At 33.9% G+C, this 17,426-nt stretch overlaps 1 protein-coding gene across 11 annotated transcripts in view; it reads left to right on the top strand.

Moving 5' to 3' along the window:
* The window catches only part of shot (dystonin-like protein short stop), a 37,681-nt gene extending 23,138 nt beyond the window's left edge, over positions 1–14,543 (top strand). For 3 of the 11 annotated variants that reach the window (XM_018512195.1, XM_018512189.1, XM_018512184.1), the window contains 15 exons: positions 118–171; positions 1,001–1,078; positions 1,522–1,693; positions 2,083–2,200; positions 2,281–2,510; positions 2,631–2,748; positions 4,084–4,146; positions 6,050–6,201; positions 9,051–9,207; positions 9,324–9,455; positions 9,906–10,086; positions 10,600–10,662; positions 11,064–11,183; positions 11,570–11,629; positions 11,792–14,543. In XM_018512195.1, the coding sequence (XP_018367697.1) occupies positions 118–171; positions 1,001–1,078; positions 1,522–1,693; positions 2,083–2,200; positions 2,281–2,510; positions 2,631–2,748; positions 4,084–4,146; positions 6,050–6,201; positions 9,051–9,207; positions 9,324–9,455; positions 9,906–10,086; positions 10,600–10,662; positions 11,064–11,183; positions 11,570–11,629; positions 11,792–11,954 (1,861 nt within the window). In that variant the 3' untranslated portion in view covers positions 11,955–14,543. Of the gene's footprint in view, positions 1–117; positions 172–1,000; positions 1,079–1,521; positions 1,694–2,082; positions 2,201–2,280; positions 2,511–2,630; positions 2,749–4,083; positions 4,147–6,049; positions 6,202–7,010; positions 7,118–9,050; positions 9,208–9,323; positions 9,456–9,905; positions 10,087–10,599; positions 10,663–11,063; positions 11,184–11,569; positions 11,630–11,791 lie in introns of all 11 variants that reach the window. The other 8 variants (XM_018512190.1, XM_018512188.1, XM_018512191.1 and 5 more) reach the window with 8 other exon arrangements.
* Positions 14,544–17,426: the final 2,883 nt, after the last annotated feature.

Here is a 17,426-nt window from a genome sequence, read left to right as displayed (position 1 = left end):
AAGAATCTTTTACTTTGCTAGATGCTCGCAGTTTTTATCATCTTTTATATATTGAACTTCGTATATTGTGTGTATTTAACTATCGCATGATATGTTGCTTTTGCAATGGGATTTCAGTAAGGATCTCTATCAGGATAACGAGCATGAGCAGCCTCAGCCTCGTAAACAAAGGTGCGTTGTCCATCATAACATATGTAAATATTTTCCATTTAGCCTAATCGCATAATCATTTTGTAAGTACAGTGTTCTGTGTTTATGCTATTATGCATTTTCAGTAGAAATGTATGCGTTTTATTTTTGTACGATTTTATATAATAATATTGAATACACAACATTCTCATCACACGATAATTCTTGTTCGCACAATAATTTCACAGTATCCAGCAACAGGAGCAGAAGTTTAGAATTAAGTGTATTAACTCACTTGCTTTTCACTCGTGTGTGACTACACATGCATAAACTTATTACTGTTCACAATGCACTGTGTTAAGAAAATCAGATACATTAGCCAATGTATGCAGCTGTTCAGAAAATCAAGCTTTGCTATTGTTGTCAAATTCTTTAATATGATTGATTTTGGTCTTAGTTTTCCACTAGATTTAAAAGTATAAGTCAATTATATTAAAGAATATTACAACAATGCAAAAATGCTTCTTCTGCTGAACGCAGCTAATATATGTTCTTTTGCATTTTGTGTTATACGTTATGTCATTATAATGCAAACATATAGCTTTAAGACACGATTAACTATTTTTCAACACGATGTAAAACTGACTTTTTTTAGATATTTAAATCAAATATAATTTTCACATGTATATACGTAAGAATCGACACTTGATAAAAACTCGCGTTAATTTTATACACTTTTATAATCTAATACTCACAAACGAAAGACAATCTATAAACCAGAGTGCTGTATTGAGACGCGAAGAAGAGCGTTTTATTAGGTGCCTTATTTAGTAGAGAATGTTTGAGTGATGTGACGCATGTTCCTGTTTAGCCGAGGCAGCCCAGGTCGTGACAGAACACCAGATCTTTCATTGCCACACATCGGTCCACGCTTCCCACCCAAAGGAAGGTTCGTTACACCTAGTTTTATTTCAGTTCATTCTGCACCATTCCATCATTTTCATCCGAATCATACAGGCATTACTACACTTATCGTACAACTCATTATACGACTCATTAATATCTCGGTAATGGGATTATTGTTTTTTTTTTTCATTTTTTTGCGGGATGACATGTGGTCGGGTTTTGATAAATTGTTACTGTTCGTTCAGAAAATTGTTTGTCTTGTACTGAAAGTGTGAAGTCTTAGATTTTCTGCAACATTTACATTTGAATTTGTTATTGAGTTGTTTATGCGAAAATCATACCTCATTGTTATACCTTTTTCTTGAAATTATCTCTGTGATTAATTACCTTAATAAGATAACATTTCACGTTTTTAATTCTTATGTATTATATATGCATATATTTTTCGTGTGTAAATATATATATTTTTTTTCTTCCTATAAACAGCAAAGGAGCCGAGCCGGAATTCCGCAGTCCGAGAGTTAAGCTTCTCTGGGATAAGTGGCGTCACGTTTGGATGCTAGCGTGGGAACGACAACGCCGTTTGCAGGATAAATATAATTACATTCAAGAGCTGGATCGCGTTGCTAACTTTAGCTGGGAAGATTGGCGCAAACGGGTAAAAATTTTTTAAAAAAGGCGCCAAGTATTTGTTCTTCTAAGAAAAAATTGTTATACAATACAAACCCAAGTGATAATATCTTTAATTTTGCTTTAAATTAAATTTAAATAGAGTATTATATTATTTTGTTTGTATTTGTATTATTTTGTGTAGGATTAAAACTATTATTACTTGGTTTGGAATAGGAAGACTCCTAAATACAAACATATATAAACTCACATACTATTTAAATGTAATTAAAAAAAAATTTATATTACTCCTTGAATTCGTATGGTATAATGATTTTTATATATTCTCTTTTACCTTTGATAGAAATAAAAATTAATCATTTTTTTATCAATTATTATGAACCATTTAAATATACAGTATTTATTTTCTAATTGCAGTTCTTGAAATTCATGAATCATAAGAAGTCCAGACTAACGGATCTATTCAGGAAAATGGATAAGAATAATGATGGACTTATACCGAGGGAAGACTTCATTCAAGGAATTATGAACACCAGTATTTATCATACCTTGTTTATTTTTTTTCTATATAAGGACATTTATTTTTCTAATACTCTAATTATTTCGTATCCATAGAATTTGAGACTTCCCGTCTGGAAATGGGAGCTGTTGCCGATCTCTTCGATCGTCACGGCGAAGGCTTGATAGATTGGAAGGAGTTCATCGCCGCTCTGCGACCCGACTGGGAAGAACGACGCACCTACAACGACACGGACAAGATACATGATGAAGTTAAACGGTTAGTTATGCTGTGTACCTGTCGCCAGAAGTTCCGCGTTTTCCAAGTTGGCGAAGGAAAGTACAGGGTATGTATATGATTAAGTAACGATTTGATGAAGCGGACATGCGTTTATCTAATTGTAATCAAATATCTGTTAATATCAATAATTACATATAACTTAATTGTAACGACTGCGAAATTACAGTTTGGTGATAGTCAGAAACTACGATTGGTTCGAATCTTACGTTCCACTGTTATGGTACGCGTCGGTGGAGGCTGGGTAGCGTTAGACGAGTTTCTTCTAAAGAACGATCCATGCCGCGGTAAGTATTCATCACGAGCCTTTAATCTGCGCGATATATGTAGGCAATCCGAGATCAGGTTGAGATAAATCGTAATCTATACTCTTTCACGATTTTTTTAATTATACCAATAGTAAGGAAAAAGAAAATAATCAATTAAAACGACTTGTGACTGGGTGAACTATTGGGTTAATGCGAAACATATTTGCAAGGCAAATTACTCCTTAATTGCAAGCAAATAACTTTCAAAAGAAATTTTCTACTGTCTCCTTCTCTTTATCCTTCTTTCCCAAGAGGCAATTAAACTTGCGTTCCCGTTTAATTTCGATATTTCTAATAATCGAAAATGATACTTTTAAGTATTTGTTATTATAACAATATGTTAACGTTTTGTTTTTGTTTCCATCGCTCTTCACATTAATCAACATTACTTTGCTTTGCTGCATTAAATGTAGAAATGTAGTACCATTTAAGAGAAATTCATTATCATTAACGAAAGCCTGAACGTCGATTTGATATGACTATTTGTCAACTCTATATCCTAATAAGACTAACTAAAGATATTAAGATTATATAATATGTACGATTTCCACTCCTGAGGGGTCATAACATTGCCATTATAATCAGACATTAAATGCAACTCACTGTTAACTTAATATTTAAAGAACAATTGAGAGTAGTGTACACATTCGCTGTTTATTGCTTTTGCTTATCTAGAAACTATTTTTCCGGTATAATAATATGTATATTGGTTTACTTCGTTGATATTCGATAAAAAAAATCAATTCAATATTTATTATTATTTTTACATTAAATTTTACATTTATTATATTTACGCTACAACATGCATGACAATTTAATTTAATCACTTCAATATTGAATTGCGTGAAAAATGTCAGTTTTCTCTCTACTTTTCTTTTAATTTCTCTCTCTCTGCCTTTTCCGCCAATGATAAATTCATTAATGAATTTTGGAATATCAGTCTTGAGATAATCATTAGTTCTACGTCAGAGAACTTTTCTGGTATAGTACGATTTCATGAGTAGTAGGTAGAAGGTAATATTTTACAGTAGGCATATCTAACATCTTGTTAACTATGTACTAACGTTAACATAACTGTTCCTTACTGTCCATCGGTCCTCCTCACATCCCGTACGTCTAACTCTACAACAAACATTTCTGTTTGTTTCATTTTCATGTATATCTTTTACGTTTATGTTTTACGTTTGTTTACCGAATGTGTTCCGTTGACTAAAAAATTATAAACTTCTAAACCGCGACGCATGCATGAATATATCGACACATCTTGTTCTTTCTAACCGATTTTGTCTCTCGAATCGTGATTAACTCGTAAAGTTTTTCTAATGCCAATACCGGATCCTAACAAACCGGAACAACATGAGGGTTGGTGTCCGCTCGGTGAGAACTGTTTTACGTGCACAACAATTCATTCATGGTCTATACATTGAACGAAACTTGCTCGTTCAATTATTAAACTGTCGAATTCTCAATTGAATATTTATGACATGCCCGAGTCGGCCCGAGATGCTCGCCAATAACTAACAATTGCTGTAGTATAGACCATGAAGGTGATATTCCTGCGTATGGTGCATGACCTTATTAGCTTGTTCGAACTAATTTTTCGAAGTGTTGCCTTTTTGTTAAGTATGTCTACATACGTGCGTATACGGTTGTATTATATGGAACGATTGGCAATTACTGTCTGGATAAGGTAAATAGATTGCGCAGGTGAAATTAACGCTATAGTTACTGCGTAATATTAACTGTTTTCTTGATGCAGTTTCGAGTGCCAGTGTTTAAAAAAAAAGAGTGCCTGTATTTATAGTGATGCAGAATTACGTAATATACTGCAGTCGTTTCGCTTTCTTTTCCCCGTTTTGTATTCAATTTTCTTTTTTTAGTTTCGGTGAATGGTTCACGTTAGCCAATCTATCTCTTGATTGATAATTATTTTCTATATAAGTGTTCTACTCTTGCAGTAATATTCAATGTGATTATTTCATTAATTGATTTGCAATTAATTTCAATATATCCTTTGTAGCGCCCCTTTGTGTAGCATTTTAATATCCTTGCTAGAAGATAACCAATGCATGTTTAGTGAATTTTTGTTTGTTTTTACAATTATCCTACTCTGGGAGATGAGTTTTGTATATATGAATATATTGAGACTTCTCATTCTCTCCTCTCCCTTCTTTTAGTTTAGCTTCTCATTTAAAATGTTATATTAAAGTTAAAGAGTACATTGGTTTCTCTTTTGGCATGGTTACGCGCGTAATTTCAAAAAAATTTTTTTATATGCAGAGAATTCTAGGAATGTCGTATTTTTCTTCAACTAAAAATAAAAAAGGTAAACAAGAAAAAAATAAAAAAGAGGGAGTATGAAGTTGTTGATAAATAACAATATTTCGAACAATTTTTTAAATAAAAACTAAATTTTTTATTTATAAGTGAAGACATTCTGGGATGCTCTATGACGTATTCATGAATTGCTTAGGCATATTGTGAAATGTACGATAATGAGCGACTTAAAGCATATTTTTATTGTAAAAAAAAAGAGAAAATGTAAGAAATAAATTCCGTCGCAAATCGTACAATTTACGCCAATATCCTAAGCACTGAAATTAGTATTGTATAATAAAGTCCCAGTCAGTGGCAGAATATTTAGTGGCTCCTGTATCGTAAACCTTATTTATATAATGATTATGGTAAACGTAAAACTTAGTTTGAGTGATTGTTTTAATAAGCTTGTATACCTCTGTGAAATATTGAATTTTATAATGTCAAACTTTTTTTTTGATCGTATATTCTAAATATGCTGTCTTTTCTTTTTTTTCCATGATACACAAATGCATACCTGGATACGCCACACTCGCATACATGTACTCAAAAACACGCACGCATACCGTGAAACATTTTTGTCGCCTTTTTTTCTCTTCACTTTTTCTCAAAACTATTTCTCCTCTCCATTATTGCCGCTATTCATCAATAACGCGCATGCCTTGATATTGTAAATTTGTAAAAATATATATATATATTGTTACACCTTCCGCTCCATATAACTCATGACTCTCGTTCCGGATGTTGTCGTTCCGATATTCGTTTTAACTTTCATTTTTTTTCTTTTTTTTCTTATTAATTATCATACATTGTTTTCGCGTTCGTTATTTCATCTTGACGTCATCCGTTCCCGCTGTCTCCGAACTGTTTTCTTGTACAAAATAACATCTCTCTGGCACTTCCTTTCATACCCCGCATCCCCGAAACGCCTTTTCCCTAACTGCGTGCACGCAACACACTGTAGCCAAGGGAAGAACGAATATCGAGCTGCGGGAGCAATTTATACTGGCGGATGGTGTTAGCCAGACTATGACAGCCTTCCGTTCCAAGCCGAGTCCGACCTCGACGCTGCAGCGTACGCAAATGTCCTCCACGAATGCTGGACCAATCACCAAGGTAAGCAGGGTCCATTGTGCAATCGTGGAATCTCTTAAACGCGACGTAGCACGTACGGTATTCATTTTCGTCGCGTCTTTTATTTCTCTGCCGTTAATTTGTAAATTAAACTCGTAGAATACTCGTAAACTTTTATATTAGATCTTGGGTGCCGTTGTGGTACCGCAATAGAAAATATTAAATTGCACGTACAGCTCTTACCTGGACAACTCTATCAGTGATTGATTTATGGTCTCATCGATATCCGTAAGTATACGACTACTTTTCGACTAGCCGTCAATCTAGCAGTTTGACATTCGCATGAGCATGGCAGTTTCCAGTCAGTTGCATTGTTTGAATATGTAGAGGCATTTAGAAATCTATGACGCTTGTCTACTCTCATCACTGGTCGGTTTTGTAAAAAAAAAAAAACAGTTTGAGTACACCAACTAAAAGCCAGACCCGACGTCTCGAGCTCTTCGTTCGACCTCAGGAGATGCGATTTCGTAAATTTCTTGCCTATCTTTTCCGAAAATCCTTTCCAACCTTCATCACTTCGTAACAGCAAGAGGAAAATTCTCCCAATTCCATACAATCACTCATCCCTGCGAAATCCTATGAAGACAAATGTTACATTAGATGTTAAATTGAGAAATTTTTTACATTGTGATCCGAGTCAGAAGAAAAGACATGTTGGAATCATATATCAATTTAGTGTGGAGATAGCTGTTCGTTTCAGGAATATTTTTCACTTGTTGGCGTGTGAGCCTTCCGAAAAAGGGGCCACTACAATTGCATGAGAAAGCTAAAGATTTTCGTTTGTGGTGTAGCGGAGGAGTTTATGAGCCAGCTGATGCCGATATTTGAGAATTTGAGGCAAAAGGAGGACCTCCCGTGCTCGTATCCCCTTCACATGCACGCCCCCTCTTATTATTGGGTAAATAACGAAATCTTTCTCAATTTTCTATTTCTTGGCGTTCGTGTGATGCTGTGCACACTTGAGTTTTGGATTTTGAGTGCGGTCGCGACACGCGATTTGAGTCGATCGACGGTGCATTGTGTATTTCTGGACTGTCAGTACGTTTGCTTTTTTTCCCTTTTATTTTTTTAATATTTATATCCTGTACTGCACCAACCTTAAGGGATCCATTCTAAAAACGAGGACATTCTATATTCTAAGGACATGCCTAGAAAGTCCTTCGGTTCCTTAAAGTTTGCTGTATGGGATATCACAGAGATTCTCCGATGATGCATACATGCCAGACGTAAACAATAATTATGAATAATCAACGAGCATAAGTAATTATTCATAATCTTTGTATCATAAATGCTTCCGACTGTAACGAAGTTGATAAATGCATGTCAGAAGAAAATGTGTGTATGAAGAGAACAAGTAATGTGAAGGAGAATGAATAGGAGCAGAGACTTAAAAAGAAATTTCCGGTTTATTATCACGTATCTTATCATTGTATCTGCCTCAAGCCTGCCCATTTTTCTTTAAAGATTGTAAATCCATTTTGCGGTCTGATATTGTTCGAGATAGATTCATAGCATGTTACATCTCGTCACATTCATTCAAGCACATTGCTCTGCATTGACTTGATTCTATTTTTGGTTGATCGTTGAATGTGTCTGATTTTATCAGAATTATTTGGACGCCTCTTAACTTCCTGACCCTTGACCCTAGAAAACGATTGTCCATCCAATTTTGAGCATGATCAAATGTCTCTTTCACTGATTATCATCTTATTTTTTAATGTAACGTAAATATCAAGGAACAAACTATCGGCGATTTTATCAAGAATTAATTTCTCATTTCTTGCATCTTTCAATCTCGTATTCGAAAGAACATTGTCAATAACAGTCATAAAATTTCTTTGTGAGCGATTTGAAATCGACTTTTTGCAAATAAGTTCACGGTAGTAGACATGCGTTTATTTGTACGGCAAAACGAAAAACGCATCGGGGATATGTAGTTTAATTGAACATGGACATGCATAACGAATGTGTATCCTGTATTGCTGCGTGCGTAGTGGCATTGATCGGAGATACCTCGAATCACCATAAGCTACTATATCTCTCCCAACTTCTTGTGGTAAGTTTTGCATGACACTTCGCTTTACCTATTACCCGAATCTGGTAACTTTTATTTTACATTCTGTATTATTTAATCTTGATATTTCAACAGCTTCGACGAGCGTAATGGACCGCAAACCGGTATATCTTCACTAGTTATGGCTGTGCACAAGTTTGTGTTGCTTGTTAAACTTCTAGTGATAATAACGCGATAGAATTACTGATCTAATTTAACTGATATAAATTTCTAGAACCAAGTGCTTTCACATTTTAGCTGCTGCATTTATATATGTACTTTGAGTGAATAATTAAAGTTAACAGTTGAAGACTAGAATTCTATTCTTTTATATTTTCTGGTAAAATATCTTTTTCACATTAGAGTATTAGAGAAAGCACATATATTTTCTATTACCATAAGCATATTAAAAATTTAGTAATATTTAGTATTATATCTAGTTCATATAAATTTAGACATATGTTTTTATTTTATCTGATACTGCTTGATTTTACTTTTATTAAAAAATCACAAAAGATAAAGCTACTATATTACAAGCAGCAGATTTTTTTTAGTAGTTTCCAAAAATATTTGAAAGGTGTTTTATTGCGCGCGACGTAACTTGCACACAGCACTAATATTAGCAAATACTAATAATTAGGCGGCAGAGAACGCGTAATACGAAACCGTACTCATTCGATAGTCGTACTGGACACAAATTAGATATAGTGACAGCTTCTTCTGCTTTTGTATGCATTTATATGTCAATTTTATCAGATAATTTGTATTTACTATCTAGGTGAGAGAACGCAGTGCTCGCAGCGTACCTATGGGTCAGTCGCGAGCTTCGCGTTCATCTTTGAGCGCTGGCACGCCTGACAGCCTTAGCGACAACGAAAGTTCCTTCAAGATATCTAGAAAAACCAGTACGCCTTACAGATCTACCATGACGCCTGGTAAGATTCCGAATTTGTATTAAAAACACTGTTACTTATGAAGTAATGAGGACAGTTTATAGTAATTATCGTTAATTAATTGTATGTTATATATCGTATGTTATAATGCTTTATAGGTGGTAGCCGTCCATCTAGCAGGCCAGCATCAAGACCTGCCTCTCGACCAGCCAGTAGACCGAGTAGCCGACCTGCGTCGAGACAAGGAAGCAAACCGCCTAGTCGATATGGATCAACGCAGTCGTTGGATGGTACGTATAAACTTCTGTTTTATAAAGTAAAAGATAGTAAGAGAGTCTGTATGAGTCAAAGCAGCTAACTGGTGAATTATTATATGTATTCACCCATAATTATATATAAAAGTATCTTTTAGAGTCGTTTCGACCCCATTTTGGACTCTCTTCAGTGTTTATTAATAATGCATGTAATTTGGAATTTAAGTTTATATCGAATCTTCGATTTATTACAATTCAAATATCAATCGAGTGTTTAAAACAATTAAGATTGTTATGATAAAGTAACTTGTAAAGTTTATAATGTTTAAATTTTTAGACAATCAGTGTAAAAACTAGTAAATAAATTAAATTAAAATAAAAAATTAATTAGAAATCCAAAACTTAAAAAGATATGAGAATTATTAAATTCCGTTTTATACTTTCTTTGGATAAGTCTGAAAAATTGTCTGATATCTGATTTGGCAGACGATTCATGCACCCCAAGTCGCATTCCGCGAAGGACTATCATAGGCTCCGGTAATACTCCGACGTCCAGTAGACATAACAGTGTATCTGGTAGAAAACTTACAACTCCGATGAACGGATCGAGCTCTAGACCCCGCACTCCAACGGGATTAATCAGCCCCGCCAGCGGAGTACCCTCTAGGTTTGTAGTCCTCAACATGTGTCATCTTACATCTCTGAAATAGATCGTGGACTAACTCGCATTAGCGTGCCTTAAACAGGATATATATAACCACAACTGTGTGCATATAGATTAACGTCAACCAGTAGTATCTGACTTAACGTCAAACTGACTGATTATTCGAGGAATATTCGATATGTATGTTTATCCCAAAAGAATCACACAACTATTTGTTTTTTTATTAGTTTCTATTTAGTTTTATCCTTTTCTATTTTGTTTTACTCTATTTTTTCCGTCTTTTCTTTACATTACAATTCCACCGCGTACGTACACTACATACGACACCATACCACGTGAAATACCGTCAAAGTGTTTGAATATGAAGAAACAAAGACGTATCGGACGATGCATTACATATTAATTGAACAAATCTTTTACTACATCTCGTGTTAACCGCAAAACATTTACACGACTAATCGATCGGGTATAGTATTTTAATAATCATTAACAGATCTGGTTAACAACATTTTTTAGGTTTGGCTCAATCCATAGAGCTTCGAGCATTCCAACCCTGACTGGTGTCGGAACACCTATCAGGTAAAGCAAATTAACGAATCGGCAATTTCATGTAAAACTGGCTCGGGGTAGCGATTCTACAACTTTCGCTTTGCGTTATGCATTCTATCTTGTAAAGCACTATATTAGAAATAAAAAACAAGAAGCAAAACGCAAAGTAAAAAGCTGTCAAGTGTTTTGTGGTGTGGGACGCTTTTTATATAAGAGACTTTAGTCGTGGTGACGGCGATACATTTATGCTTATTTTTTCATTGTTATTTTATTTCGATCATTGTGATTGTATTTTTCCTGATTTTCCTCTCTTCGTTTCTGACTTCGTTTATCCAATTCTCATGCAACGCGAAAAGAGTTTCCGATATCGTACACTTACATAAGATATCATCCGTGCAATTAAAAATAACATTTCGATGGTAATGCCTTAGCCGCTCTAGGATTCCCGTATATGTGGGGGTGGATATAAAATCTCCTCAGTCGACCACCAGCAATATGTCGACTCATTCAACACAAAGCAACCATTCTACGATTTCTACTGATTCCACTGGGTATGGCTGAACTGGCGCTTTACAATATAACCCGTTTTCCGTTTCTTCTCACATTCTTTGAATGTTTTACTTTTCTAGCATTATAGAACTTTTTGCAATTAGTAGCATTATTTAACATGTTTGTTGTGTTTATTTTTCACTAAAATTTCATCTTGAAATTGTATATTACGTAGCATGGCTTTATCTCATTTGACAAAAACAGCTCGTTCCTTTTCTGTAGCTAATAATGCCTGGCAGCTTTCCGTTTTATTTATCATGTCGATAGTGCAACCAAAGTATTCATAAATTATCACTAATTGATACCAGCTTCTATATCCATTAAATATTTCGATTATAACAGTTTTATATTTAAACTCCTTAACTAACGTTTTCTTTCATAACGCTAGGAGCAGTTCCCTGTGTACCAATTCAGCAACTAATATACCAACAGCCATTAAGCAAGCTAGGTAAACATCAATATTGATTCAAAAAATTTCCTTTCTCTCCTTCATTCGTTCACTGAAAATGTGCCTAAAAGGTCCAATATCGATTTGCATTCGAGCTGCTTTATTGGTATTAAAAGGTAACGTTGGATTACACATGTGCACATATACAATTGTTTGTTTCAGGGTACGTACACCGTCCAGTGGATCCAGCACACCACTACCGCCGTCTTCAAAATTATCGAGGAAACCTTCCGGAGCTTCCGACACGTCGGTGTCGGGAATGACTCCGATCACACGAAAAGGAAAGCCCACACCGATCGAACAGCGCGCGCCGTTCCGATTGTAATAGCTTATTAACGGATACTTATAGCTTGTAAAATCAGCGTATTATACCCGAGAAAATATAAAGATAAATATAAAATATCCCCGCCAAATTTAAGAATGATCGGTATTGCAGGGAACATATGAGAATAGGTTATTGTTGTTGTATATCGAGGGAGAAGAGCGCGTGTAATATGTGAATGGTAAATTAAATGCTGGATCAAAATTTCGTAGAAGGCAAATGATGAATCTAGGAGTTACGATTTTATCATTCATATTTCGTTGAATCCGCCAAGTACTGAATGCCATTAAAATTACAGATACCAATGAGTATTTTATACTCTCTTAGGGTAAGGGATTACAGTTGGGGAAATTTATTTATTTCATGCCCGCGTTAGAAAGTGCTTAAAGCGTCTATCTAGTTTATGATAACACATGACAGTGAAATAAATTATTGTTATAAATACCATAATCTGGTATTACCAAGAGTGCAGGGTAATGCTGTATAATTGAAAATATTTAGGTGAAATATAACAATATCTTCACTGACTTTCTCGATAAGGACAATACTAAAAAGATTTTAGCGAAAAAAAATCAGCGTTATATGTATAATAATTACGCTTATGTTTCATATATATAACTAGATGCCTGTGTAATTACTTTTATATAATTTAATATAGTTTGCTCATTTTGCACGCATATCTTTGCGTGCTTTATATACCGCGTAAATTATTGAGGGTTTTCTTGATAAAAATTTTTGAGCTATATATTTGAGCAAATTATATACGCGGAGACATTAATTTATTTAATATTTTTTGCTTGACTTATTGTATTCATATGATGTAATTAATGTCTAATTCGCATTTGTTAAAAAAAGGAAGAATCTTGTATGCGATTTTAGATTATATGATACAGATTGTAAACTGAATTCATTTTTGTTATCCGTTTCGCAAATTGCACCGTACATATTTTCGATTAGTTATGTATTTGTAAAAATCAGATTAAATATTATTTTTTTATTTTTTTTTATTCTACGCCGATTGAGTAACTATGTGAAACCGTGGATATTGATCTGCAATCTTTACAAATCTGCTCGATATTACTTTTAAACATATTTTGATATATTTATGTTGTTGCGAAACGGAATATCTCGTTGCTTTGTGAAGAAATATGTACGACAGTAATCAAATGTAGATTAGAATTATGCACAAATTTAGTCCTGGAGCGGTCGCTTTGAAAAAGTGCAATTTTTCATAAAATTATATCTATGAAATTTTTTTAAATACATTTTTCACGCGTCAATACATATTTTATGTCGTTTGTTAAGCTTGAAATTAATTATGAAAAAGGCTGAGATCATACACGTGTCCGCTCTAAGATTAATGTGCGATATGCTTTTGTTACATGTTTGCGAATCGATTTATCGATTAATGATCAATTAATAGATAAGTAAATAATTATTATAATTATAATTACATAATTATATAAAATATATAATTATTAATTATAATTGATTAATGAGAGATTTAAGAGTTCGGGGGAACATACCTAACAGCGTTAAAATAAAAAAAAAAAGAGAAAACTCTATACGTGTGAATAGTTAAGTAAAATATATTCCATTGCGCGAAGTGTGGCCTGTTAGGTGACGGGTAGAAAAGAGAAACTCTGAAAAAAAGACATTTCCATTTTTTTTACATATATACTTTTAGATGCGATTAATGTAACGGAGATATGACTCGCTGCCTCTTATAAATATTACGTAATGCGATTAATCTTATTAACAACTTCTCAACGTATGATTTTTGTTTCTTTTTCACTTACAGAGAAGTGCTGTATGATGCTAATATTAATAATAATAATGATGATGAAACAGTGACAAAAAAATATAACAGACACTCGCACATGATATTTTAATAAGAAACATACTCTCGACCCGTTTTATTTCTATTTTTCATTTTTAGGCGACTGTCGCGCATCATGCAAATGTAAAGAAAAATGTATATACGATATTGGTACGTACATATAATTTTTTCCGTACGTTCTGATTGAAGTCATGGTGTGTCATGATCAGGACACGAATCCTGCTGTTGCTTGCGTCCTCATGCCTAAATTAAGCATAACTATTTAGATACACAGCGATCATGCGAGAACGGATGGGGTTTTCCTGAAACGGAAATATTCGTTCCTTCAGTGTTGACTGACGGTCGTATTGTATAATATATCAAGCAGATATATTTCGGAAGGATCCGGTGAAAGAAGTGACGCTTTTGATTGCACGCTGCGTTGATAAGGTTTACCAAGTATCTGGACTGACGATGTGCCGACTGACACCGCGCATACGACTTGTAGATGTGTAATTTACGAAGGTACACCCGTGTGCAGGTCTAAATGAGTTTCGTGCAGTTTTTTTTTATAAACGCTCGGGTCTACACTTTTAAGATACCTACGTTAATGCGCCCGTTGTATAATTGACCGTTTTAATCGAAATAAATATGTTTTTGCACTGAGAAGACCGAGGACGAGACACGAATATACGGATGTCGGTGTGGTATGTGCAAGAGATCACTGTCAAAAGAATGTGTAAAGTATCAGAATGGTGTTTCTTTACCATACAGCTCTGTGTCGTGTTCTATCATACCCTTCCTTCTCTGATTCAATCACTATCGTTAGATCGATATTTTTCGTAAGAGGTAATATATGGCAATATCAGCAAATACATTTTACTGTAATAATTATTGCACATTGTTACAGGTGCTAAACATTGGAACTTTCCTGTATTATATAATATAAAATAAGTATATCTAGCTACAGATACTCTACTTGAGACGCAAAAGTGTAACATAATACTGCTACAAAAAGTAACGGATCGCTCGCATAGTGCTTTCAGCTGCCGTTGTAGTTTCTATATCTGGCCATTCTTTGGATACACAGCTCTGGTATGAATATCGTACTCTATATCTGGCATACAAAGGCTACGGTCCACTTGAGGCTACAAATGCTTCGAGGCATTTTGTCATTAGTTAATTAGTAAATTTTTTTTTATTGGTCAATCAAACGTTTCGAAGCATCTGTAACACCAAGTGGACCGCACTTAAAATCTTTTTAAATTATAATAGACATACGTAAATGAACGTAGAAAATAATTAGATCGATTCAAATCTATAGAACATATAAAAAACATAACGTCAAAGAAACTAAGTACGTCATATTGTTGATATATGAAAAACGTGTGAAACTTGATATAATAATAAATGCAAGATATTTTTTGAGATATCATCTTACATGAGCATGAATTCCTATGGAGTGTAGCGAAAGAGATTTATAATAAATAAATTTAGAATTTTTTAAATTGCAACGCTTAGAATGCTTCTGACCTATATTTTCCCGAAATTTCGTCAATTTGGACGAATTTAAATTTTCGCGAATCCTTATAAGATTTAAAATTCTAGGAATTCTCGGAATCTCAGTGTCGTTCTTTTGCTCATCATCAAACTTTGCTAATTTTCAAGCTTAATTTTTCTTTTATCGACTTCTCGATCAGGAGAAAGTCTAAAGATAAAGACTCTAGGAATTCTTGGACTATTAGTGATTATATTTTTCTGATGCCTGTAATTTACTGATTTTTAAATATTTTCAGATCATTTTGTTTTACGGTGTTAGCATTTTTTTACAACAATATGGTGTATTTGGCATTTCCCTTTTTTTACACTTTTTACGAGATAGCTGCGATCCAATATTTCTTATGCTGTATGAATCGTTTAGACATTTAATATCTTAATATATATAGTTCAGTATCTACATATACGTGTATCATGGATTAACGTAGATAGAATTAGCAGCTTCAGCATATGATTCCTCGAACGGATCATCGAATTATTACTGAACTTACTTGATATCAAGCATACATATTTAATCAAAAGTCCGCTTATCCGCTCAACCTGGATCGTGGATTTTGTTACTGAATGCTAATCTAGTATTATTTTATGATATTTACAAAATGATATAATCGTCCTCTTAACGCTAAACTATTTTGAGTGAATTAATCTGAAATAAAAACGAGATAAAAGTCAATGATCTACCAGAATCTTCGGTCATGTTAAAATATGTTAATTATGAAGTAGTTTATGTAAATACGTATAACTTTTTAACTTATTAATTTATAAAGAATCACAATACCTTTTTAGAAATTTATAAAAAATAAATTCGAAGTAGAATTAATTTAGTATTCAACAAGTGTACGTTTCTTCTGCGAAATTAAATTTTTTATTTTGGATATTAGGAATATGTATTTAAAAAGTTTCAAAAAAAAATCTCAACAAATTTTTCTTATAAATAACAACAGTAATTATTTTTCCGAGACAACAAAAAATTAAAAAATTAAAATTTTTACAATTAGAACGCAAATTATATTTTTTGTTATATTTTATCAGTTTAAGATATATGTATATGAGTTTTTATATAGCCGTTTTCTCTTCTTTCTGCTATTTCTTCTCGTTATTTCATTATATAGCAAAATATTCATTATTTCTATAGAACGTGTAAAAATGATATCGACATTGCGTATCAAAGATAAATACAACACAAAAATTCAACCTTATATGACAGAGATTTCACTATGCGGTTTTAATTTTACCATGGAAATATTAGTTCTCTCGAGAGAATTTTAAATTTAATAGAAAGCTTTTTTTTTTATCAGATATTTGTATACTCTCAGTTCACATAACGCCTTTGAAATTTTCATCGATATGTAATATCGCATAGATCGCAATCCACGTTGGTATACGATGCACGTTACACTATCTGTAATCCCTATAGTAATGTACATAGTGATTCCGATGAGAGTGAAGTACAGAATATAGAGATGCAGTATCCACAGGGCGGCGATAGCGAGAATTCGTTTTATATGAACCTTGCTGAATCCGGCAAAATCATTTAACGAATACCCAGATACCAGCAACAATGATCATCATGTCTTATGGTACGTTTCCACTCAGCGCGTCACGCGTCGCGTCATGAAAGGTGTTAAACTTAATTCCTGCCGCTCGCTACTAGAGGGTGCTGGCTCTAACGCTGGCGAGTTTCGACGATGAAGTCATACGTCTTTTGTAGTTTAGACGTCACTGAAAGTGATTCAATCCTCACAGGTTAGATTTCTCGACGCCAAAGAGATTTTCCAATCGATTGAAAATAAATCGCGATAAGCTGTTTTTCCGATATGTGCTTCTTCACTACTTCGACCTCAAGAAAACCGCAACTGAAGCGCATCGCTTATTATCCGAAGTGTGTGGTGATGAAACTCCATCGGAAAGAACATGTAGAGTTTGGTTTGAACGCTTCCGAAACGGTGATTTTGATGTGAGAGACAAAGAACGTCCAGGACAATCGAAAAAATTTGAACATGTCGAGCTGCAAGAATTGCTTGATGAGAATCCAGCTCAAACGCTTTTAGAGTTGTCGAAACAGTTAAATGTTACTCCAAAAGCCGATTGAGTGACGA

This window comes from Trachymyrmex cornetzi, unplaced genomic scaffold (genome assembly GCF_001594075.2).
Source record: "Trachymyrmex cornetzi isolate Tcor2-1 unplaced genomic scaffold, Tcor1.1 scaffold393, whole genome shotgun sequence".
Classification (NCBI taxonomy): domain Eukaryota; kingdom Metazoa; phylum Arthropoda; class Insecta; order Hymenoptera; family Formicidae; genus Trachymyrmex; species Trachymyrmex cornetzi.
Note: the sequence above shows the minus strand (reverse complement) of the source record. Positions and strands in the feature narration are given on the sequence as shown.